General features: G+C 37.9%; 1 protein-coding gene across 1 annotated transcript in view; it reads left to right on the forward strand.

Moving 5' to 3' along the window:
• The window catches only part of LOC109045558 (probable E3 ubiquitin-protein ligase HERC1), a 68505-nt gene that overhangs the window by 8770 nt on the left and 33161 nt on the right, over window positions 1–26574 (forward strand). Inside the window, 36 exon segments of the mRNA XM_042711431.1 lie at window positions 933–1899; window positions 3303–3398; window positions 3542–3727; window positions 4467–4778; window positions 6171–6267; window positions 6544–6687; window positions 7356–7483; window positions 7583–7727; window positions 8148–8319; window positions 8697–8831; window positions 10205–10370; window positions 11043–11168; window positions 11263–11484; window positions 12913–13065; window positions 13274–13406; window positions 14455–14646; window positions 14820–15032; window positions 15123–15296; window positions 15971–16082; window positions 16495–16621; window positions 17367–17538; window positions 19500–19588; window positions 19591–19802; window positions 19886–19960; window positions 20080–20128; window positions 21123–21365; window positions 21512–21709; window positions 21913–22033; window positions 22676–22916; window positions 23220–23374; window positions 24182–24441; window positions 24559–24660; window positions 24763–24930; window positions 25014–25253; window positions 26022–26105; window positions 26218–26434. Coding sequence (XP_042567365.1) covers window positions 967–1899; window positions 3303–3398; window positions 3542–3727; window positions 4467–4778; window positions 6171–6267; window positions 6544–6687; window positions 7356–7483; window positions 7583–7727; window positions 8148–8319; window positions 8697–8831; window positions 10205–10370; window positions 11043–11168; window positions 11263–11484; window positions 12913–13065; window positions 13274–13406; window positions 14455–14646; window positions 14820–15032; window positions 15123–15296; window positions 15971–16082; window positions 16495–16621; window positions 17367–17538; window positions 19500–19588; window positions 19591–19802; window positions 19886–19960; window positions 20080–20128; window positions 21123–21365; window positions 21512–21709; window positions 21913–22033; window positions 22676–22916; window positions 23220–23374; window positions 24182–24441; window positions 24559–24660; window positions 24763–24930; window positions 25014–25253; window positions 26022–26105; window positions 26218–26434 — 6592 coding nt within the window. The 5' untranslated portion in view covers window positions 933–966.

A 26574-nucleotide genomic window follows, 5' to 3' on the forward strand; every position in this document is an offset into this window, starting at 1 on the left:
CATCTGTTATTGGAGGAGACCAGTTTGCAGCCTGTTTCTTACAAGAATGTAACCACATATTCTGGATTGAGGGGGACCAAATATAATTTAAGAACGAACCATTGTAATACACACATTGGTCGACAAATAATTTGAATAGTATAGGTAAAATGTCCATGGTTTGCATTATGAATGGAAATGCAAGATGCACCATAACAAACAAAACTGTGAAGATGCCAGACACAAGCTCTGTTCCAAAACCTACTGAGCTGTCTAGAAACTTGACTGGATAAATGTCATGCTTCCTTGTTATTTAGTAACGATGAGGCATCACGGAGGTCAGCAGTTGTGGTGCCTGTTGTTTAAAACAGCCTCTGGAATTCAAAGTTATGTAATGTTTTAGAATATTTATTTATTTTTATTTTGTATTTATATTTATACATTTAGATTAGATTTTCTATTTAAATGTATTTATTAATATTTATTAAAATTTTATTTAGACTAAATGTATTTATTAATTCTTCAACGTTAACATCCTTTCGACTAAGAAGAGCAATGTGAACTTGGAATATGTGATTCTCCCAGTAGCAAAGTGCAAAAAGATGTTAATTTCATAGACAAAAATAATGTCAACAGCATAGTGATGCATGAAGCACCTCTCACACATAAGTCACTTTGGCTTTTTGTTGGACAACATGGTGAATTCGTATGAGCAACTTGAACACGAGCAAAAAAATTTAACCTTCACTTAAAACTCCCAGTCAGATTCCTACTGTCATGACTGGCATTACCTTAATTTACCTGAAACCTTATAACTCCCATCTAAAATCTTTGCTAATTGCGGTGTCTCATACCATGTAGGGTTTGTACCGGAAACCTTCGAACTCGCATCGAAAATCTTTGCTAAGTCTTGAACAGTGTTTTTAATTTTCTCTCTCTTTTCTCTCTTCCAGCTTTGTGCCTCTTGTGTGTGAATAATGTACAGTGATGGTGCCTTCTCAGACCCACGTGATGCTCAAGTGGCAGGAGCACCTGAACAGCTCCTGGGCGGCGGAGGACAGCGTTCAGACCGCTACACGGCATGGAGCGGCTGCTCTCTATGCTAAACTGGTCTACAACAAGGAGGTTGTGGGCTTGGCTCAGCCAGTGCAGGACCTGATGGGTCCACGATTGCCCGACTTCCAGTATGAATCCAGCGCTGAGGAGGAGAAGGAGGAATATCTGTCTGCACTGCTCCACAGTCAGCGATGCCTGGCCCACCGCATGCTGGCGAGGACGCCCTTTGCTCTATCCCTGCACCACAGACTGGTGATCCTCCAGAGGGTGTTCTACGCCCTCCATAGCAAGTATCACGACCGTTTCCGAGCACCGCTGCCTCCCCAACCTTCATCCTCCAGTGCAGAAGGGGGCGCTCTGGAGTCAGTATCTGAGCCTTGGCAAACAGGCAGTTCCCGTTCAAAGTCGGGCACAGATGTTCTCATTGAAATGGGAGTCCGGACTGGGTTGAGTCTCCTTTTTGCCCTACTGAGGCAGAGTTGGCAGAGGGGGTGTCTTGAGAACCCACCGGACGTTGCTCTGTGCAACGAGGTACTGGCCACCGCGTCTTCAGTCCTGGCCGCCCTGCCTCCTCTTTCCTTGGCCAACGAGAACAAGATCCCAACCGTGGGGCTTGACTGTCTTACGCAAGTTGGAGACTTCCTAAAGAAGACGGCAGTCAGCGGGTCCGGGGCGGATCAGGCGGGTCGCAAGCTATCCCTGGAGCTCCTTCTCTCGTTAGCTTTACAAAGAGGATCCTTGCGCTTCCTTCTGGAGTGGGTGGAGGTGGCGTTGGCTGCCTCCGCTTCCTCTGCCACGACTGAAACAGTTGGAGTGGGCTACGACCTGATCCATCAAACCCTGCAACAGATGCGCCAGCACACGGTGTGTTCCTTCACCATGCGGTTGACCTAGCGGTCATGCTAATAGCATGAGTGAAGTAATATACAGTAATACCACTGGCTAATGGGCTCTAATATAGAAAGCTGTGCCTCTTTCAAATGCAGAGAGAGTATAGAGTTACGCTGAGGCTAGGCTAACACTTTCCTCCATTTGTCCATCTCTCCCTCAGCACTTAAAGGAAATCGTTGTTGCTAATTATTACTGCTAATACATTAGCACCATATAGTAGTTCACCATTATTCTATATTCCTCTCATTGAGGGCAGGAATGGTTTAAACAATTCTCTTTGCTCTAAATAAGATTGTGGCTTTCATTTGACCGGGAGCTCTTGGCTGTCTTCCCAGCTCTGAAAGCCGCCTGAGCCACACCAGACCTGCCATGTGCCGTGCTCTAATTTATTCATCTCTTAATCAATGGGAAATATGTCTACTTCAAGGCTTTTGTGCTTGAAGTTCAGCAGAAGTTGTTCCTTGTACTAAAGGAGCTGTTTGTTTAAAGATTCTCCTACTCCTGAGTACAAAGTTCAGTACTTTGGTGAGGTGGAGCCAGAGACTATCTTCTCAATTTTCAATCAAAACATAGTAAACGAATTTCCTTTCATGCTAATGTCGACCTATGTTGCCTGGGCCACTTGATAATGCTAACCAATAGTCAAAAAGTGATTTAGATGATTTCACCTACTCCTACTCTGTATTTAGTTTTCTCTATGAATATTTAGATTTAATCCATTACAGAAGTGACCTGGGTTGTGATTGCGGTTTCACTTTGTGTTCCTATCATTTAATCGACCATTTGAATGGGTGGTGTTAGTGAATTTGAAAACGTAAATGCATGCTTTTATTTTCGAGTCATATTGACCAGCCATTATCAAGATGTCTTGGAAAGAGTCCATCAACTGGAACACATTGTGTCCTATTTTAAGCATTTTATTTAAATTTGGCATGAAATAAAACATTTGCCCCATCTATTTTTAAATGCATTGATCTTATTGTGAACAGTTGTGAAGGGTGTAGCCTATGTGTTTAATTTTTTTCCAATTTGTTTTGACCTCATAATTCTTAATCATTCAAACAACAACAAATGGATAGAACCTAGCCCCTACCCTACATTTTTTTCTTTCTGATAATCCATTTTACTCAGCCTTACATCATAAAATGGGAGAAAGGATCTGTCACTACTTCTATTTCATTGCAACTTCAAGCAATACGCCACCATTTTATTTTGTCAGAGCTAAAGGCTGTTGCAAGAACATTGTTAAAACAAAACTTGATCACATAGATGTATCAGTGACATACATTAAGTATGTTATCAGGTTTTGTGGTTCTAAAGTATTTCATATAAGCTATATATATTGTACTTACTAATATTATTGTTTGTTGTTACAGGCTGTTCGTGGTGAATCCATCAATACTCAGGTGCTGAAGAAAGATGCAGATGGACTCTGTAGCCTCTCGCATGTTGCTCTTTGCCTCTTTGAAGAGGTGTGTTTGTGTGAATAAACCTACAAGCCTTCTCAGACTGTAGTATAATATTTTATAAAAAAAATTCTGAGTATGAGAAACTTTGGCCACTGTTTATTCTGATAAGTACATTTTTAATCTGTTTATGTGTGTTTGTGTTGTAGATCTGCTCCCTGGCATCTAACTGTCTGTGCTCATGCAGTGCGGGCTCTTCCTCTTCCTCCGGCTCCGAGATTGATGCCGTCATGGTGTACGTATGGGGCAGCAACAGCAGCCATCAACTCGCTGAGGGAACGCTGGAGAAGATTTTACAGCCCAAACTAGCTCAGGGCTTCAGCGATGCGCAAATGGTTTGTGTGGGTTTATGTTCCTCAAGTGTATTGAAAATCCAAATAACTGGAAGCCGTCGTGAAGCTAACATTAATTCCAACAGAGACAGCATCTGGAGGAGGAGACCGACCAATGGAAGAAAAATTTAATGAGTAATGACAGTTTTACAAAATAACTTTTAAAAGGTCCTTTCATTCCACTTTCCTGTATGACAGAAATAAATAGAAAATGTACTATAAATTAAATTGTTAGCTGCATGTCAACAGATCCATCATATAGGGCCAAATTAGTTTTTTTTTTAAATTTTTTGTAAAATGATTGAATATATTTTTTTATATTTATATTATTTTTCTACTTTATTTAATTGAAGATTTTTGTGCCTTTTGTTACAGCTTTAATATCCCACAACAAGTTAAATACATATTTATTTATTTAAATAGTATATACTTTATTATGCCTTCAGTTTCATATTGGTTACTGACTGCATTATAACTAATAATAGACCAGCTTATTAAACTAAATTTCTTTGTTTCCTCTCTAACTATCAGAGTGTGTATTGTGCCAAGACTGGTTACCTAATCTGAAGTCTCTGATTTTAAAAACACACGTCTTTTCATTATTATTGAGAAATGCAATTTAGAAAACAGCAGCCACATCTTAATAAAGTGTGCCCTTTCACTAATGCAGTTTAGACTATCTCCATCACAGTTGATTCAATTCACTTGGCTCTAAATGGTGCTCTTCTCTTTCCACCTGCAGATTGAGGCGGGCCAGTACTGCACGTTCTCTGTATCTGCTGATGGTGCAGTGAAGGCTTGTGGGAAGGGTAGTTATGGTCGTTTGGGACTGGGAGACTCTAATAACCAGTCCATGCCCAAAAAGCTGGTTCTGGAACCGCCTCGCACCATGAGGAAGGTGTCGTCTTCCAAGGGATCAGATGGACACACGCTGGCCGTCACAGCGGAGGGAGAGGTGTTCAGCTGGGGAGACGGAGATTACGGCAAACTGGGCCATGGGAACAGTGCCACACAGAAATACCCCAAGATTATACAAGGCCCTCTTTTAGGAAAGGTGAGAGTGTGTTTTCTACATGCAGAAATTATTATTATTTGGATGTTCGGATGTGACTCTCTAATTGAAATCATATCTCTGGGCATATCTTCTGACTTGGACCAGTGGACAACATTCCAGATCACTCTAAAGGTGATGATACACGGGGCAACTTTTTGAGCAATGTTGCTGGGCAATGTTGCCGTCAATGGGCAACCAGGTGAGACACAGGGCCCTCGACTGATCTAAAGTATACAGATAGAAATTTATTGCCCATTCTCAATGGAAAAGTGCCCAAACAACATTGTTCAAAAAAGTTGCCCCGTATATCACCATCTTAACACCCACCTAGCAACACCATAACAACATCCTAGCCACCTTAGAACACCCTAGAAACAAGATACACCTTAGTCTAGAACCCAGAACACCATATAAACTGCATAGCAACATGCTGGAATCATTAAGAGGACCCTAGGAACCATATAGCAACACCCTGGAAACCACATAAAAAAGTCCTAGCAAATCCAGAACATCCTGGCAACTGTAGTGCAACATGCTAAAATCACTTGGAATATAGAATATACAAACAATTTTAACGCTACTGTAGCATTCTAGCAATCCAACAACACAATCGAAACCGCATAGCTATGTTTTGGCAATCACCCGGAACAATCTAGAACCTGCACAACAATGCCTTAGCAACCACAGCACCCTAGCAAGTGCATAGCAATGCCCTAGCAAACCTAGAATATCTACCAATGCCTTAACAAACACAGAACACAATCACTTCGAAGACCCTAGAAAGCATATACCAACACCCTGACAACACCATAGTAACATCCTCAATGACAATCCCAGAACACAATAGAATCTACCCTAGCAACCACATAGTGATGTCCTAGCAACCCCTTAATGCCCTAACAACAATATAACAACATGCTAAAAAATTACCCTAGCGACCACAAGGCAATGCATTAGCAAACCCCAGAACACTTAAGCAACTGCAACATTGTAAAATCACTCAGAACACCTTAGCAACCACATAGCAATGCCCTACCAATCACAGAACACCCTAGCAACTGCAAAGAAACATGTTAAAAATCAATAATAACACCTGAACGACCACATACAGTAGCAATGCCCTAGTAACCACAGAACACTAGCAACTGCATAGCGTCATTGTAAAATTAACCAAAACACCCTAATGACCTCATAGCTGTGCCTTAGCAACCCCGAATTCCCAGTCAACAACACAACATGCTGAAATCAGTCATAACACCCTAGCAAACTCATAGCAATGCCACAGTAACAACAACACTCTAACATCCACTAATATTTCTTAAAAAATGTAACAAACTAGTTTGTCATATTGCATTTGTCAAAGTGTGTGTTTTCCCTATGTGTGTATTGTAGGTGGTGGTGTGTGTGTCTGCTGGATACAGACACAGCGCTGCAGTGACTAATGACGGAGAGCTGTACACCTGGGGGGAAGGTGACTTCGGTCGACTCGGTACATCACTCTGCTCTTACAGACTCTCAACATTACTAAACACATGAGGCCTGAGGACCTGTTTTCAAATGTGGTGTTGTCAGTGAAATACAGTTCACTACTGATTTCTGTGAGGCGGTTTTTATGGTTTGAATGACTGCTGTGCACAGTACACACCACACAGACCTTTCTCGAATCCACAGTGAAATATTTGTCAGACAGTGATTCAGACTGTTGTGTCAGAACTTCTGCCTGTCTGTCTCACTCTCATTTTCACTCTGTCTGCCTGTCGTGTAGGTCACAGCGACAGTCACAGCCGTAACATGCCCACTCTGGTGAAGGACATCAGTGGGGTCGGGCAAGTAGCCTGTGGCAGCTCTCATACCATCGCTGTGGCTCAAGATGGACGAATCGTCTGGTCCTTTGGAGGAGGAGACAACGGTATGCAGATGAGTCATATAAAGTGGCCATACTATATACTTCTGTAGTATTTGAATTTTTTTCTTTATAGACTCCACATTTTACACCAAAATCGGTTGTAATTTAATTGCTATCTATCTATCCATCTATCCATCTATCCATCTATCCATCTATCTATCTATCTATCTATCTATCTATCTATCTATCTATCTATCTATCACAAAAAAGAACTATCGGCCAGTCTCTAACTGCAAAACTCAGTTTCTTTTGTTCACTCGATGGCTATCTGTGAATCAATATTTTCATTAACAATTTGAATTGAACAACACACAAAGACACAAAATTTGAGTCAAGTTTTATTTGACATAAGAATTTTATATAGAAACTATACTCATGAGTTTTCAAGCTTGTCATCACTCTGGATCAAAATCAGTGTGTACATATGAAACAGCCAAGCTGTGTACCCTTCAGAGTGCTCTGTTCTGTATTGTAGCACTATCAGACATGACATCCGCAGACAGGCTCAAACCTATTTGAAATAAAGCTGTCGCAAAATGTTTTATAAGGCAAAATATAGAGCCAGTTGTGAAACAAGTGCAGACATGGTCTCTGAATGTGACGCACCTTTAATTACTGTTGTCTATGTCAGAGGCAGTTCTGTACAAGTAAATTCTGTGTTTGTGTTACAGGTAAACTGGGACATGGGGACACAAACCGTGTGTACAGGCCTAAAGTGATTGAAGCCCTGCATGGCTTCATTATCAGAAAAGTCTGTGCTGGGAGCCAGTCGTCATTGGCTTTGACATCTGCTGGCCAGGTATACACAACCTCACATATATCGCTGAGTAAACATGTAGCGTTATACACCCATATAAATTCTTGTGTCTCTGTGTTCTCCTGTGTGTGTGTGATACAGGTGTTTGCATGGGGCTGTGGCTCGTGTCTCGGCTGCGGCTCGTCTGAGACCACCTCACTCAGACCACGATTAATAGAGGAGCTCAGTATTACTAAAATCATAGACATTTCCTGTGGAGACAGCCATTGTCTCGCTCTGTCTCACGGTAAGAGAGATGGAGAAACAAAATAGCAAGAGGGAATGAGAAAATATTATTAAATAAGATTTGTTTTAAAAAAGTTGAAATGTATAATTTCTGTTCTCTGCTGGCCGTAAATATTTTTATTCTAAAATCTACAGAGAATAAAAAAAAATTATATATCAACATTAAATTAATTATAAAATACATTAAAATAAAATTAATTAAATAAAACAATTTTCATTTGATATTTGATATTATAAATTTTTTTTTTCAATTAATTAATAGATATGTCATATATTAATATATAAATTAATATATATGTCATATATATTGCTTTAGTTAACAATACTACTGTTGAGGATTAAAGGAATAAAAAAAAAAAAAAGCATTATTTACTCACCCTGAGTCATGAGTAATGAGTAATTTCATTGGTTTGTGTTGCAGAAAATGAGGTATTTGCTTGGGGCAACAATGCCATGGGGCAGTGCGGGCAGGGTCATACATCAACGCCAGTCACCAAACCCAAGAAAGTGATTGGTTTAGAAGGGGTTTCAATACAGCAGATTACTGCAGGCACGTCCCACAGCCTGGCCTGGACAGCGGTTCCTACTGACAGGTGAGGAGAAAGAGGAAGCTGTGTTTCATTAGTAAATATTTGATGGCTTTTTCACAATGCATGTTCGGTATTTCAAGACTTATGTATCTCATTGCTTGTGGATAATGCAAATGGAATAAAAAGCCGTCTCTTCCTGATCTAAACCCAAACCAAAAGCAGTTTGTTCTTAAATGAGTTTGAGCCTACAGGAAACAGCACCTTTCTCATTTTCACAAGTCAAAAACGTAATCAAAAATCTGGCACGAGTTTCACCACTAATGTGTTAATACATTAGCATTTACATTTTTTAATTTTCCATTATTCACAGCTGTTCAGTTGCATTGTTTTCCTGACAGGACTGAGTGTGAATTATCAATGTGTGTTTGTGCGCCTGGCAGGCAACTGGTGGCTTGGCACAGGCCATTTTGTGTGGATCTCGAGGAGAGCACGTTTACATACCTGCGCAGTTTCCTGGAGCGTTACTGTGATGGTATCAGTGGGGACACACCACCTGCACCTTTCCCCTCTAAGAGGTAAAAACCCAGCACCAACCCACCCAGATTTACAAATGATGGATTGTGATTTGAACCACAAACAATTATTCCAAAATATGTACAGTGTAATGTATGTATAGAGGCACAGAGTGTCATATATTGTTGTTTTAAAAGCAAATCATGCAACAAATCTCATTCTTTGATAGGTAGACATTTTTTGTTACATTTTTTATTTTTATTTTAATACACAATAAATTTTATATAATTACGTTTTTTATTTTTATTTTTATATATTTATTTATTTATTTATTTTTTTTCAATTAGAATATTACAAATGTTTGTTATACTTTATAAAATGGGGAATAAAATATAATTTCATATTAAGGATGGATGCTTGAAACATGCCAATCTGATTCATAGACATTTGCAATGTCAGATGTCAGTAGTTTACATCTGTCGACTACAAGCTTTAAGATTATTTAAGAGCTGTCATACAGATTATATAATATTGCAGATATTTTCCCGCTGAGGCCTCAAGATGTTAAGTAATGTATGTTGACCTTGAGGTCAGAACATTTTATTCTGCGCCAGTATCTCCAAAGAAAGAAAGAGAGAGTGTGTCTTGTTCCCATTATGTGGAGGCTTCCAGAATACCCTAACTATTTTATTTTATTTTATTTTATTTTATTTTATTTTATTTTATTTTATTTTATTTTAGTGTTTTGTTTTTTTGGTTTTTTGTTTTTTTTTTGTTTTTGTTTTGTTTTGTTTTTTTGTTTTGTTTTTGTTTTGTTTTGTTTTTTTGTTTTGTTTTGTTTTGTTTTTGTTTTGTTTTATTTTATTTTAATTTATTTTATTTTATTTTATTTTTTAGAACATCCCCAAACCTAACATTTTATTTAATTTTTTTTTTTTTAAATCTTTGATTTAACAGAACATCCCCATCCATAACTATTTTGTTTTGTTCTGTTTTATTTTATTATTTGTGCCTCTAGTGATTGGGGTTACTATTGCTCATACTTATGAACCTCTAACTCTAGTCTCCATGTTTCTGCTTCAGGTTTTACATTTTCTCTCAAGTCACTACATAGCAACCACCATATCAGCTAAACAACTGCATAATAATGCCCTAGCAACCACCTAGCACACCAGAGCATTGTGGCAGAGAGTTTTACATAGGCAAACAAGAATTCTGGTTTATCTGTGTCAATGTCAGCTGCAGACACTCATATAGCTGGAATGTCACACACACAGCCGCAGGGTTTACTGGCACAAGCCCATATCCGTCTCCGTGCCCACAGGGATGGGGTCAAAGCAGCATATGGCCTGGCACTCGGTAAAGGTCACTCTAGACTTCTCATTTCACTCTAGACTTCAACTTCTCACTGTTGCACTCTCTGTTCCTTCTCCAGGGAACATCACCAGTTTGTGCTGTTGTGTATGAAACTGTTGTCCATCCACCTGTCGCTGGCCCACGCAGGGGGAACGGGGGCCACAGTGCTGGGCGCTCAGGGTCGGCCCCTCAGGAACCTGCTCTTCAGACTCATTGACTCTAACGTACCAGACTCCATACAACAGGTCTGCTATGAAACAGTAGGCTTTAGTGTGTTTTGAAACTTTCCATTCATCAAAGAATCCAAAAAATGTTTTTACAGTTTTCACATCATTGTAATGCAGAACTGTTTTCAACATTGATAATAAGGAAGTGTTTTTTTGACCCCAAAATTTAGCTTTGCTATCACAGGAATAAATTACATTTTTAAATGTATAACAAAAATAGTAAAGACTGTATTTTTACTGTATTTTGCTCAAACAAATGCAGCCTTAGTGAGCTTAAGTTTTTGTGAATAAAGATAGAAAACCCCTTATTTTGAGGGGAACTGGTGCAAAATACAAATAGAAATTGTAGCAATTGTTTTAATGCTCAAAATAGTTATTTTGTGTTCAAAATTCTATAAAAAACAAGCTGTAACTGTACAATCTATAATTTCTGGCAACAGTACAAAACCGTAAACAACTTCAGCCAATCAGAATGCTTTCATATGCTGCTGGAGTTCTGCCTACATGTTAAAAACTCTTTAGAGGATGGAATCTGTTGGCTCTGTTTTCTCTTTGAGGGTGTTTGAAGGGGACGTGACTTTCACAACCTTCAAGAGTTCAGTGTAACTCTTTCAACTGAATCATCTGCCAGAATGCCAGCATATGAGTCATTCCTACACCATAGTAATGAATTTTTGTTTGTGTGTTGAGGCGGTAATGAGCACGCTGTCCATCGGAGCATCTCTGTTGCTGCCTCCTCTCAGGGAGAGAACGGAGCTGCTGCACTCGCTGTTACCACAAGGTCCAGAGAGCTGGGAAAGCCTCTCTAAAGGACAGGTACGCAAACACAACAATATTCAAGTCTGGCACATTTATCAATATTTGCTGAGAAACCCCTCCTGTTTTTGATATTGTTACATTACTATTACAGCGTCTACAGCTGGACATGGTGCTAAACAGCCTGCAGGAACAGAGTCATGTGGCATCCCTGCTGGGATACAGCTCACCTGGGGAGTTGAGTGCAGGACTGGCACTGCCGCCCACCCCTGACCGCCCCACAGGAAGTGTCAGCTCAGGCTCAGAACCTCCAGACCAACTCCACCTGGCTGAAGTGCTCCTGAAGACCTTGCTGCTCAGCATTGGATTCTATACGGTCAGTCCACTGGTTCAACAGTTGTCAGATAGACCGACACAAAAGATGTTTTCCATTTTCAAGCCTCAGTTGATTTGAATTTTAATAAGCATATTCATTTGTGTCTTTCACAAATACTTCATCATTCCATTTTTTCCTGTACTGGTTTAGGAAAGGAAACTGGCATTTTAAAAACTGGCATTCAGAAATTTGGCACTGGACCCCAATCTAAATTTAAAAAATCTTGGACCTCTTTTGGAAACCTTTCGTTTTTGTTCTTTTTTTATTGTTTTTTTATTTATTTTTTTTTTATTTTGCTGATTACAAATAATTTTGAATATGTAATTAAGAACTAATATATTAAAATATAATATAAAGTCATTTATAGTACATATATATATATATATATATATATATATATATATATATATATATATATATTATATATATATATATATATATATATATAAATAATATTAATATTTGATATATATATATATATCTTATATATAGATATATATATCATATATATATATATATATATATCTATATATATATAATTTTACGTATATATCTATATATATATATATATATATATATATATATTATATATATATATATATATAGATATATATATATGTATATGATATCATATTATAATATATATATCTATATATATATATGTGTATATATTATATATATATATTAAATATATATATATATATATATATATATATTATAATTTTAAGTCATTTATAATATATATGTGTGTGTGTATATGTAATACTTATTTACACTGTATCTTATGCTAAAAAAGGCTGCATATATTTGATCAAAAATTAAATAAAAAAAAAAAAAAAAAAAAAAACGTAATATTGTGAAATATTATTACAATTTAAAATGTCTTTTTCTGTTTAAATATTTTTTCAAACATATTTTGTTCCTGTGATGGCAAAGCTTAATTTTCAACAGCCATTACTCCAGTCTTTAGTCTTTAATGTTTTTTTTTTTTTTTTTTTTTTTGTGGAAACAATGTTACTTTTTTATGATTCTTTTATGTATAGGTTTAAAGTTTAAAATAACAACATTTATTTGAAATATAAATATTTTGTAACATTATAAATGTTTTTACAGTCCCTTTTGCTGAATAAAAGTGTTAATTTAAAAAAAATCTTACTTACCCCAGTATATAATAATAATTTAAAATAATAATTTATATATGCAAATATTTAAACCTGTCTCTGATTCTCTCTACCCACTTCCTACACAGGAGTTGCTTGTAGGAACAACCAATCAACTGAGATGTTTTGATATACAGTATATTTAATTATACACAATTTAAATGTGTGTGTGTGTGTGTATATATATTTCTTTTAACTTTCTGTTAACTTTCTGTTTCTTTCCTTTCTGTTAACTCTGTTCCCTTTTGAATTCTGTTTGTTCATGCAGGAACGTGCGTTTGGTGAACTGGAGAAGAACAGTGATAAACAGAGGTTCAGTCAGTCCCAGAAACAGACGGAGGCTCCATCACACTTCCACCACCTGCTGTCAGCCCTTCACAGACACCTGCTGGCCCACTGCTACATCCACATAGGCGATGAGGTACAACACTGGCACATTTCCTGTTAAAACCCACTCCATATGATAGCTCCTGCCAGTTGCAGTGGTTACGGATTGTAGTTTTAAGAAATGAAATACTGTTGTGTGAGCATGTTTAGTCAACGATTCTTAATTCATGTTCCAGAACCCAGAGGTGGAGGCGGTCTGCATAATAAGTGTTTTTAAAGAACAGATTTTGTGTTTTTTGTAGGATGACAGTAGCGTACTGCTGCTACATAAGCACCTGTGCCTGCTGCTGCCTTACGCAGCCGAGACCTTCAGGAGATCCACCATTCTTCTGGAGGAGAGCACACTGGACAAACACGTCATCAAGAAACTACACAGTAAGAACACACATTATGCATCATTCATCCGTCCATCTAACCATCCATGCATCCAGCCATCTGTCTGTCACTCCCTTTATTCATTCATCCATTCATCTGGAGTAGCAGTTCATCTTTCCACTCACACGTCCATGTATGTAGCCATCCATGTGTCCATCCATCCTTTTTCCATGCAACCATTCGTCCATTCATGTACCAAGCCATCCATCCATTTATGGAGTTGTCCATTTTCTGTATATTTGTTGATCCGTCCATCCGTCCATCCATCCATCCATCCATCCATCCCTTAATTCAGTACCTTTCCATCCATCCATCCATCCATCTATCCCTTTGTCTGTTTATCCATCCATCCATTTGTCAATTTATGTAACCATTTCTGTAGACTTCCCTCTATAAATTCCTCCATCCGTCAATCTATTAATCCATCAGTCTATCCATCCATCCTTGCATGAAGCCATTCATAATCAGTCAGTTCATCCATTCCTCCATTTATGTAGTCATCAATCCATCCATCTCTCCATCTATTTATGTAGCCAGCCATCCGTCCATCTCTCCATCTGTATCTTTGTCTGTATATCTAACCATCCATCCATTTATCCATCAATCCATCTGTTCCTCCCTCCATCCCCCATCCGTCAATCTTCCATCCATCCATCCATCCATCCCTGTAGCCATTCATAAACATTAAATCCAATTATCCATCCCTCCATCCTCTATCTATTTATGTAGCCCTCCACCCATCCATCCTTCTGTTCATCTTTCCCTTCAATCCATTTATGTAGTCTCCCATTCATCCATCCATCCATTAGTCCATCCTTTGGCTCTTTATCTAGCCATCCATCCATCCATTTGTCAACCCATCTCATCTGTCCATCCATCCCTTCATCTGTTTATGTAGCCATCCATCTATCCATCTGTCAGACCATCTCTCCATTCATCTGTTTTCCCTCCATTTATCTTGCCTTCCGTTCCTCCATCCATGGTAGCCATCCCATAATCCAACCAGACCCAGTATTGAGTATTGAGTTATTTATGTGTTTCTTTGTAGCTGTGCTGTTTGTTTCGGTGGCGGGCAGTCTCCTGTGTCAGGTGATGTACTCTCTGCTCCTGCTGCCATTGGCTGTGGTCAGACCCCTCCTTCCTCACCTGCTCACTCTGCTTGAACATCTCAACGAACTCAACTGTTACCTGCCCAACACTGCGCACCTGGAGGACATGGAGCTGGAAGGAACCTCACAGGGTAAGGTCCAGAATTATATATTTAATTCTTGGAAAATGTTTGGGATACCTTAATGCGTTGTTTGACATCTGAACGATGCAAAAACACCTGACAGATTCAATAACAAATGACAGATCATCACAGTGTGACATAGATAATTCATAGATGGACACAGTACTTACTTCCTATTGCAGAAGCGTCTGAAACCTCTGAGCCAATCACAGCGTCAGATTCAGAAGACTGGGCATGGCTACTAGACCTGGAGAGGTCTGTAGCTCTTGCCATTGGCCGATGCCTGGGAGGTATGCTTCAGGGCCTGCCCCCTTCCATCCAGGAGAAGACAGCAGAGTTCTGGCTGTGTAACCCACTCCTGAGAAATGGGCTGGAGATAGACTTTGAACAACTGGGTAAAGACTTGCCACCAGGTGGCAGCAGCTTATTGTTTATGCTGTGTGGTGTGAACGCACACATAAATACTCATCTGTGTTTTCCTATAGACTGGGCAATGGGTTGGCTGACTGAGGCCGTGTTCATGGGTTGCGGAGACGTGAGACTAGCTGAGCTGCGGCTGTCGGAAGATAACACAACGCTAGTGGAACTCGCTCTTGGCTCTCCACGAGAACCTGCCAGCGCCCTCTGGAGGAAAATGAAGGAGTTTGCGGCGAGTCGAGGTAAGAGGGAGGCAGGTTTTGTTAAGTGTATCGAATATGAAAAGAAGATAAAAAATATTTCAAGACATTTATTTACATACTCTTTTTATCAACATTTCTGCACCTCTAGTTACACCAAACACTTACAAAAGTGGCTTTTGCAACAGAGGAACGTTTTCATAGTTCATTTGAATTAACCATTGATATAAATACATAGATGCCTCATTCGCGGCTGGAATGTATATCTACCTATACATATCTATGCCTGGGACTGGGAACTATACACAGGAACCGGGAACAATTTCAGTTATTGGAAGCCTTTTGGGGTTCTAAATTAGCTCCTACTTCAGAGTAGAGTTAAAAACATTTACTGATTAAAAAAAAAATGTATAGCCTGAATTCACTGTAAGTCGCTTTGGATAAAAGCATCTGCTAAATGCATAAATGTGAATGTAAATGTAGAGTGTAACCCAGCACAATAGGAAATACAAGTGACATATTTGTATGTTAATTGGTTGAATGCATGTCATATGAATCACTGCGCCCGTCATTTTTAAAAAGCTGTATAAACACACGGTTTACATATACTTTCTCCACAAACTCCACGAAAATGAAAAAACAATTAAGTATTGCAGAAAGCAGCATAATAAGCTCATGTACTTGTCTAAAATTAACCTTTGTGTGTTTTTATGCAGACTGGGATAATAGTGGATCAGTGGGAGACTCTGTGTTAGAGACGGTGTGTCGCTGTAGTTTGGCCGCTCTACTCAAACATGCCGGCCTTCATGAAGCCTACTGGCAGGATAAGTGAGTGAGATCCACACCTCACCCGCATTCTCTCTTTTTACTTAGATCTCTTGAACACCTTTGTCTTCCCACGTCTCCTTTCTGCCATAGTGTAATGAACTCTTTAATTAGTTGACCCAGATTTAATGAATACATGCTCTATTTAAAGAATGATTCTATATGTGTATATTAAATTGTCAGTGCCTGTCTCTCTCTGTGCTGTGAGAAATCTCACATGATAAATTCCTCACCCCTAAAGACTCATGTGTGAGAGTGAGAGTTTAGTGAATATGATTTGACAGTCATGAATATCCAGATCAGCCTTCTGCAGCAGCAGGAATGAACCGATAGTTTAAACAGTCCATTAATGTGCGTGACTACAGATATGAGCCCCTTTATGTGTGTGTGTGTGTGTGTGTGTGTTTGACTGCAGATATGAGCCCTGTGAGGTGCTGATTGAAATATATCAGGTGGTGTATAAAATCCGTAGCACTCTGCTGTCCTATAAAGAGAGCATAGGAAACACAACCAGCGTCCAAACAGCAACTACCACCAAAGAGGTAAAACACATCAGTTCAAATGATTTGAATACTAAACAAACTATATTGAATCTTAAATACTTATAAGTTTTTTTTTTTTTCTTTTTTCTTAGTCTCTTATTCTCTCCAAGGGTGCATTTATTTTATCAAAAATATAGTAAAAACAGTAATATTGTAAAGTATTACTACAATTGAAAATAATGTGCGCTATTTTTAATATACCTTTAAAATATTATTTATTCCTGTGGTGCAAAGCTGAATTTTCATCAGCCATTACTCCAGTCTTCAGTGTCACATGATCCTCATTATAATGTCATTCTAATATTTCATGGGCTACAAATCAGCCTTTTTTTTTTTTCTTTCAATTTCTAAAGTATCATGTGACACTGAAGACTGAAATAATATCTGGTGAAAAGTCAGCTTTGTCATCACGGATAAATTACATTTTAAAATATATTTAAATAGATAGCAGTTATTTTAAATGGTAATAATCTTTCACAATATTACTGTTTTAACTGTATTTTTGATTTTAAAAAAAATTGCCTTGGTGAGCATAAGAGACTCCTTGCTTTATTTACTCCATCATGGCCTGAATCTAATGCACTTCTTTAGAAACACGCTAATGAACCTTAAAGACGAAATGTAGTGTAATAAAACATAATATAATAAAATAACCTCCCCTACTTCTGAAACAATTTCTTTATGCTGATGTACTGTAACCAGGGACAAAGTAACATTTTCGTAAAAATTGTTTCGCCCTGTCCAGGCTTCATTGTGCTCTCAGAGCCCCAGTGAGGAGAGGCAGGAAGCGGGCAGCTCAGGAGATCAGACAGGAAGAGACACAGATCCCAGCAGCCAGACACCACACACTGCTGAACACAACCAGGACGATCCCTTAGAGGAGGAAACACCCAGCATCAGCAGTATGTACCTGCCGGGTAAACATGCTGCTTTCTGTGTTCTTCCCTTACAGAGCGAGTGTGTGCTTCTGTTGAACCATATACCAATGGATTCTCTGTCTCAGAATGAGGTCTGTTCAACAGTCTTATTGTTGTGGTGTTCAACCCACCTTTTTTCAGCCACAGTTCTGGAATTTAATACTTAGTCATATATATCCTTCAGTTGATTCATTCACTTCCTCTTCACTTGTATTCAAATATATGTATAAACATTGTCACACAGGTTGTTTTTTGCTGATGTCTCTCCTGTTTTGTTTTGTTTCTAAATAATTCAACTTTTAAATAGACATCTTGAGACACCTATTTTCTTATTTTCTTATATATAAACATTTAAGATTGTATGTTATCAATAGATCATGGCCAGTGAAATTTCAGTATCATTAATATACTATTATGGGTTTTGTTGATATTTTTAATTATATATTACATTATTATTTTCCCCATTCAACATTTTAAATAATTAATATTATATTACAGACAGGCAACATTTTTCAACATTATTATATTAATAACATTTTATTACAGATGCATCTCAATAAATTAGAATGTCATGGAAAAGTTCATTTATTTCAGTAATTCAACTCAAATTGTGAAACTCGTGTATTAAATAAATTCAGTGCACACAGACTGAAGTAGTTTAAGAGTCTTTGGTTCTTTTAATTGTGATGATTTATGGCTCACATTTAAACAAAAAACCCACCAATTCACTATCTCAACCAATTAGAATTCTTCATAAGACCAATAAAAAAAAAAAAATTTTTAGTGATTTGTTGGCCTTCTGGAAAGTATGGTGTCATTTTTTATACATGTACTCAATACTTGAAGGGGCTCCTTTTGCTTAATTACTGCCTCAGTATTTCGGCGTGGTCATGTATGTGATCAGTTTGTGGCACTTCTGAGGTGGTATGGTACCCAGGTTTCTTTGGACCGTGGCCTTTCAGCTCATCTTACTTGCATTTTTTGGTCTCTTGTTTCGTCATTTTCGCTCTTGACAATACCCCATAGATTTTCTCTGGGGTTCAGGTCTGGTGAGTTTGCTGGCCAGTCAAGCACACCAGCACCATGGTCATTTAACCAACTTTTGGTGCTTTTGGCGTTTGAATCAATTTTGCCAAATCCTGCTGGAAAATGAAATTCAAAAAGCTGGTCAGCAGAAGGAAGCATAAAGTGCTCCAAAATTTCTTGGTAAACGGGTGCAGTGACCTTGGTTTTCAAAAAAATTTCACTCAAATTCTTGAATCAATTTTGCTTGACAATCCTCATAAGGCTGCGTTTCTCTCGGTTGGTTGTGCATCTTTTTCTTCCACACTTTTTCCTTCCACTCAATTTTCTGTTAACATGCTTGGATACAGCACTCTGTGAACAGCCAGCTTCTTTGGCAATGAAATGTTTGTGGCTTACCCTCCTTGTGAAGGGTGTCAGTGATTGTCTTCTTGACAACTGTCAGATCAGCAGTCTTCCCCATGATTGTATAGCCCAGTGAACCAAACTGAGAGTCCATTTTGAAGGCTCAGGAAACCTTTTAAGGTGTTTTGAGTTGATTAGCTGATTGGCAGGTCACCATATTCTAATTTGTTGAGATAGTGAATTGGTGGGTTTTTGGTAAATGTGACCCAAAATCATCACAATTAAAAGAACCAAAGACTTAAACTACTTCAGTCTGTGTGCACTGACAAGTAATGAAAATGTTTTTATCACAATTTGAGTTGAATTACTGAAATAAATGAACTTTTCCACGACATTCTAATTTATTGAGATGCACCTGTATTTATTATTTTAATATTTTATTTCAAGTAATGAAAATGTTTTTATGGTTTTAGTTTTAATTAACAGTAATAACCCTGATCATGTTTGGGATTAATGTGACATTATTGGCTTTAAAATACTCCCTTTGGTGTTGTGTAATTGTGAACTATTTGTGTGTGTCCTCCTCCTTGCAGAGGTGCTGCAATGTTTCCTGGCCACCCGTGAGGCCATGCAGCTTCAACAGAACGAGACTGTGTATGAGTCGTCTCACAACAACACATCCCACCAGCACCAACAACACTCCCACGGACACAAAACAAGCACCCCCCACCGACCCTCCCACCAACAAACAAAACCACCACTGACCAGGGCCTGTCCTTCCCAGCAGCCTGCCACCTGCTGGTTTCACGCTGCCTCTTCCTGTTGCTGGGGGTCCGAGCTGCTTGGCAGGAGGAGAGTGTGTTGTCACAGACACCCAATGAGAGCAGCTTGGCCAGGTTTGTGTTGCGTGCAATTACAAAACATTTGCATGTGCAGATGTGAAAAAATGTAAAGGTGATAAATCTCTCCCACTACATAGATCTCCACTCTACAATGAAGCATTAGGAACAAAGATGGAGATACAGTCCTCTTCTGAGAGAATTCACAGAGAGAGAAGAATTAATTTATTTCATTCATCCCCCCCCCTTTAATAACAACAATAAAATAAACCCTCATTCGTTTGGGTCTTGTTTGATTTTGACATTTGTAATCTGTTTTGTCTTTCTTTTAAAGACACCAGATCAGTCTAAAAGCTCCTCAGGGACATTCAAGAATAAAATTGGTAAGTGGTATATGAAATAGCACATTACTTTATTATGTATCTGATCTCACGTGTCTGATCGCACACATATTGGATCTATTGCAGGTTCCATCCCTAACATGACTGATGTCACCTGTCTGATCTCACTCGTCTTTTTCATAATTCACAACTCGCATAAACCTAAAAAAATCTAACATAACTGATCAGGCACATATCTGATCTCACATGTATGATTTCTCACATCTGATCTCAGATATCTTACATACCTGATCTCACACATACTGGAATCGTTGCATCTTTCATCTTTAACCTGTCTGATATTGCATGTCAGATCTTTGACATATCTGATTTTTTTACGTCTGATATCAAATGTCTGATCTCCACGTTTATAATTTCTAATGTGTCATCTCACATGTCTCATCTAAAGTAACTGATCTCTTACATATCTGATCTCACTTAAAAGATATACATCTGATCTCACGTCTTATACCTTATATATCTGATCTTTGATTTTTTTTTACTTGTCTGATCTCACAGTTCAGATTTTTCATGCCTGATATCCAGTGTCTGATCTTCTGTTTCTAACTTATCATGTGTTTCCTCTCACATGTCTCATCTAACGTAACTGATCTCTGACATATCTGTTCTCACATGTATGATTTCTCATATCTGATCCCACACATATTAGGTTTTTTTCGTGTTTGATCTTTTAAAAGTCTTATCTTTCATGTCAGATCTTTGACATGCCTGATGTGATGCATGATCTCACATATCTGATCTCTTTCATGTCTGATCTCACAGCTGTTTGATATCTTGCTTGCCTAATCTCACACGATATCTCATGTCTGATCTGATTTCTAAAGTCTTACTGTATATTGGACATCTGATCCCACACATCTAATCTGATCTTGCATGTCTGATGTCTCGCATTGCATCTTTCCCCCCCCCCCTCTACCACAAAAAAAACAATAAAAAACATTATTAATCATAACAAACAACTCATTCTTCTTTCTAGCCATTCCTCCCTCTCCTTTCTTTGGGCATCATGAAAGATGCCTGGGAGCGTCTGCGGCAGTGCATCAGTCCCACTACCGTGCTGTGCCCAGGCGGAAGTGGCACACCCGTCCTAGGCCAGGTCTTCCATTTCCTCTGTGGGAGCCTCCTTCGAACATCTTCTCTGATGGACAAAGATGGAGGTGCACTTGTGGATCCCAAAGCCATCACCGTAGCCATGGCACAGCAACACCAAAGAGCTCAGGTGGGAAATTCATTGCAGATCCATTGTACTTTAAATAACTAAACAACTAATAAAGTTGGCTATATTAAATGTATAAACATGTAATATTTTCACATAGTACTAATGAAGATGTAGAGACTTCAATTGTTTTCATCAACTTCATCCAGGTGCGTCTGGAGGCCTTGTGTCAGATTTCCTCCTTTCTGTCAGAGATGGAGGAAAAGAATGTCAGCTCACTGGCGCCTCCTCGTTTTCCAGGCCTCCTGCAGTCAGTGCAGCTGCAGTTCCTCTCTGGCTGCTTTGGTCTGGGTGCCCCGATCACCGGCAGTCAAGCGGCACCCAACAACAAGATTCACCATTACACTGTAAGACATGCTGAAAATGACATTTCCTCAAATACAAAGCACAGATTTTTTCCCAACATATGCATGGAATTTTTTTTGTGTGTTCTTGTGTTATAAGATTAATTTTTAATTTTTTTTATCTTGACTTAAAATCTCCATATGTATATATAGTTTAGGCCTATATTCTTATTGAAGTGTTTTTGAAATGTTGAATTTGTGTCTAGGCTGGGACTCAGTCTGCTCCTATCAGTGTTCAGAGGGAGTTACAGTCTGCAGCTCACACACTGTACCAGCAACTGGTGCGTGTGCTCAGACAGAAGGTGGCATTAGAGAGAGAACAGTCTGGTGGGTAAAGCTTCTTAGCATTTGTCTTAATGCAAAAAGAGAAGAAAAATAAATCATAAACCAGTCTAACTTTTTTTTTAGGTTTATATAAATACTTATTTTTTTTAAATTACTTTTCATATTAATTGTGTAAATGCATAATAAAAAATATATAAATGGTATTGACATTTACATTTAAACTAAATATTTTGCAGTTGAAAGTTTTACTAATTTAATTTAATTTTTAATCTTATTTATAAATAGTTGATAATATAAACCAGGGTAAATAATGTTAAGTAAATTTAAAATAACCATTTTGTACTTTACAATGCATCTTAATGTTATAAAAAATAATAAACAATTTATACGGTACCTACTCTACTATGCACATGCACTTTTCATATCTTAGTTGGATAAACAAGGGCAAATAGTAATAATAGTGATGTTTAATTTTTTATTTATCTTTTATTTAGGTTTACAATTTTAAACAGATTTTTTGTAATGTTATAATTACCCACTGATTCAAATAGACATTCATTTGTCATATTGCTTTGTGGTTCAATTTTACTTTGACAGTATTTTAATATTTGGCAGAGTCTAAGTACTCTAATAATATGCCAGTTTAATTAAGTAGTGGATTAACATAGATTTGTCTCATTTCAGGCTCTTATCAGCACCTGCTGTTAGCTACAGTCTTCACTCTGAACTTCCACTATCAGCCGGTGGATCTCGTGGTGATTATTAAATGTGGCGTCCTGGAGATCTTGTCCACACTGACTGATAACACCTGTGTGCTGGTGAACCAGCGCTGGCTGGCCGCCTCCATGTCCGGTCACATGCAGCTCGGTGGGGCGGTGAAGCTGGCCGCTGCCAGACTCCTGCAGATATTTGCCATAGCGGCCAGGTGAGAGTATAAAATTGTTAATTAAATAGCAAACGAGAGAAAGCCTCCCATGGTATGCTCTGAAAACCTCACATTTTGAAAACTGATGCCTTAGATAATCGCTTTCAAAGCATTCTTCTTGCTACATCATAATATTGATTTGAACAAACAGCATACAAAATAAACAAACAAACAAAATTAATTTCATATGGATGTTTTGGTATCAACAAACGTCCCCTCTGTCCCCAATAAGAGTAACAGTACCTGGCTGCAGAACATCAAGGTTGTACAACTGCAGTTAAATAAAACTGTGTGTTTTTCCAGTTCCTGTGAAGAAGCCTTGCCATTGGAAGTGTCCCAGGCTCTCATGGATGTAATGAGTGAGCAGCTGCAGGGATTGTTACATGCAGTCCACCAGCAGGAGGTGCTAGAGAGGGATTCCACAGAGAACATCCAGGAAGAAACATCCAAACAAGAAAGTCAGTCATTACAACACAAGAGTCAGCATTTTTATATGTATAAACATACACACTAGTCGTAAATATTAAATGTAAAATATTTTGTCATTGCTATTTTTTACTAATTACTTTAATTTTTACAATATTTTTATTTATTTTTTATTTTATTCTTAATAATATGAGTCTGCAATTTTTTTTTAATAATTATAATTTGTTATACACTACGGACACAAAAAATAAAATAGTTAAAAGCTACAAACGTTTTTCAGTCAAGAGCAGAGAGTGATTTTCTTTATTCTTTTTTGGGGGGATTAACATTAAGGACACCAACAGCAGTTGGTATATTAGGTGCGGTCCCTTTAAGAGACAATGCATGAATACAATGATACACATCCGATTTCTTTCTCAACTGTTTAAGTTCACTTAAAGACATAACCATTTTCAAAGATACTCACCAAGCCAGGTATTTAGACAAAATTTTTGTATGTATTTATCTGTTCAAGCGCAAGAAGACTCAGAAAAATACGCAATACAAGGCTTGTACGTTGCGTGAGACGAAGCTCTATGTGTGCGCGCTGTGCACACTGAATGGAGTTATTATTCACATCCTCTTGTGCTTAAATGCTTTAAAATCTCTTGAATGTTCAAACTGGCGAGGTGTATTTGTCTTAAAAAAACAATAAAAAAAAAATAACAAAAAAAAAAAAAAATATAAAAAATGGTAGTAATGTTTGAAAATTTTAGTTTTTTTTATACTGCTATATTATGTATTCTATTCTATTATGAATTATTTTATATTATACTATACTATTTTTTGTTTTATTTTAGGTGCAGATGCAGTTCGTAGCAGCAGGCTTGTGGAGTCCCAGCTCGCTGACTTTCTAGTCTTCCTAAGACGCATTTTGTCACTAAGGGTCGCCAAAAGAGTCTCTGCATCTGTCAAGTGGATTGATCCACTGATGACAATTATATCATACAAATGCAGCTCTGGAAATCCACGCTTTCACAACCTGCGGACGAAGCTGCTGGCCTTCCATATCCTGGAAGCTCTTCTTCCTGCCTGTTCAGACCCTGTTGTCATGAAACAAGTGAGAAAATAAGTGTTTTTTTTTTTTGTTTTTTTCAGTGCTGTTCACCTAAATGATTGGTGGTTGACTGATTCAGACTTAATAAGCATTTACCATGTAATTTTTGTTTTATTTCAGATTGTCGATCAATTATTTAGCCTTTTGTCCACATACATGTGGGAAGATCTGGCCCTGAGGAAAAACTTAGAAAAAGAGAGAACTTCTGAGAACTCAAATAGGGTATTTAAACTCATCTCTGTCTGCCATTGTACATATTTTACCCAACTGTATTTGTCTGTGCATTTTAGATGCATGTTTTATATGTGCTTATGTGTCTTCCAGGACAGTGGAAGTGAAGATGAATGTATTCCTATTGGTGATTTCTCTTTTGACCCACATAAACTGATCTGTTGTTCTCTGGAGAGCGGGAATGTACTCTCTCATGGATCGGGAGGAAAAGGGTATGGTTTGGCAACCACCGCCATCACATCTGGATGCTTCATCTGGAAGGTAACGATACAAATAAAGTCACTAGTATCCCTGGTCTTTTACAGGGTCTGCATTCTGATGTTTTATTTGTCTCCATATCTTAGTTTTATATTACTAAGGAGAACAGGGGAAATGAAGGGACATGTATTGGAGTGTCCCGGTGGCCCATCCGGGACTACAACCATCGCACCACCACAGACATGTGGCTGTACCGGGCCTATAGCGGTAGCCTGTATCATGGAGGAGAGCTGGGCCGAGCTCTGCCCTCCTTCACCCAGGGCGACACCATCACCTGCATCCTAGATATGGAGGCCAGAACAATTTCCTTTGCCAAAAACAACAGGGTCAGTGTGTGTTCATGACCTTAGATTAAACTCTTTTCTTGTTACATCCGCTGGTTTCACCGTTGGTTCTTCAAATGATTTATTTTATTTTATTTTATTTTATTTTATTTTATTTTTACATTGGAAATGGTGTTCTTTTGACTTTAAGCTTCAGAGCTTCTGTGTTTAACATAAAATTTTGATAATGATTATTGTCAAATAATGAACTGCTTATTTATAAGCTAGTAGAACGTTTAAAGTTGGAATGAAAAGAAAATTAAAAGAGTTTGATCATTTTAATAGACATTTTAATAAATGTGCACATAATTTTGAAGGAAAATGTTTTTGCATTGGTTGGAAAAATGTTTTTCTATATATACTATATATATATATTATAATATATATTTTTTTTTTGTTTTAATATATATATATATTTTGTGTGTGTAATACTAAGAAAAATAATACTCAGTATAATCCCAACAGATTAGTACATATAGTACATTATTTCTCGCTGAATATTCTGTTTAACTTTGAAGTATTACGTTTTTTTTTATGTGACAATGTGAAATGCATTTCCAAACAAACCATTTTTTTTTTTTTTATGTGACAATGTGAAATGCATTTCCAAACAAACTTCAAAAATATATTAGGCTAAATGCAAGTTAAGCTCTATTCGCATTGAATTTTTTTTTCTAACAATAAAATAATAATGTTAAAAACGGTAATGAACCTAAAATAGAAATATGGAATAAACTGAAAAAATGTTGTGTTGTTTTAATGCATGTGTAGGAGCCCAAACTAGCGTTTGAAGGAGTGGATGCCACAGAGCTCTACCCATGTGTTCTTTTCTACAGCAGCAACCCAGGAGAAAAGGTCAGCCTCTTAAAGCTCTACACCATTGGGTCCATTTTATTCAATTTATACAATTATATAATATATTATAATTCAACTTTCAAAACCCTCCTGTTCTTCGACTGGCCTTTAGGTGACGCTGTGTGACCTGCAGATGCGTGGCATGCCTAGTGATCTTCTCCCAGGGGAGCCCTTGTGCAGCCCGAGGGCCACGGTTCTGCTGGAGTCCACCATTCAGCTGCTGAGACGACTGTACATGAACGATGACTGGGTTCAACATATCAACCAGCACATGCTGAACAGGCTACAGCTCATCAACCCTCTCATGAGGGAGGGACAAGGCAAGATAGGTCAGTTAACTTGTCTGATTACTTGTTTTCAGGAGCATATGCAATTTAGAATTTTTCCCTTTAATTACTTTTTAGAAAAGGCCTTTTGTAATAGGTCAGTTTGCCAATTGTGTTTGAAAGGTTAATGTATTTTGTCCTCT

Source organism: Cyprinus carpio, chromosome A21 (genome assembly GCF_018340385.1).
Source record: "Cyprinus carpio isolate SPL01 chromosome A21, ASM1834038v1, whole genome shotgun sequence".
NCBI lineage: Eukaryota > Metazoa > Chordata > Actinopteri > Cypriniformes > Cyprinidae > Cyprinus > Cyprinus carpio.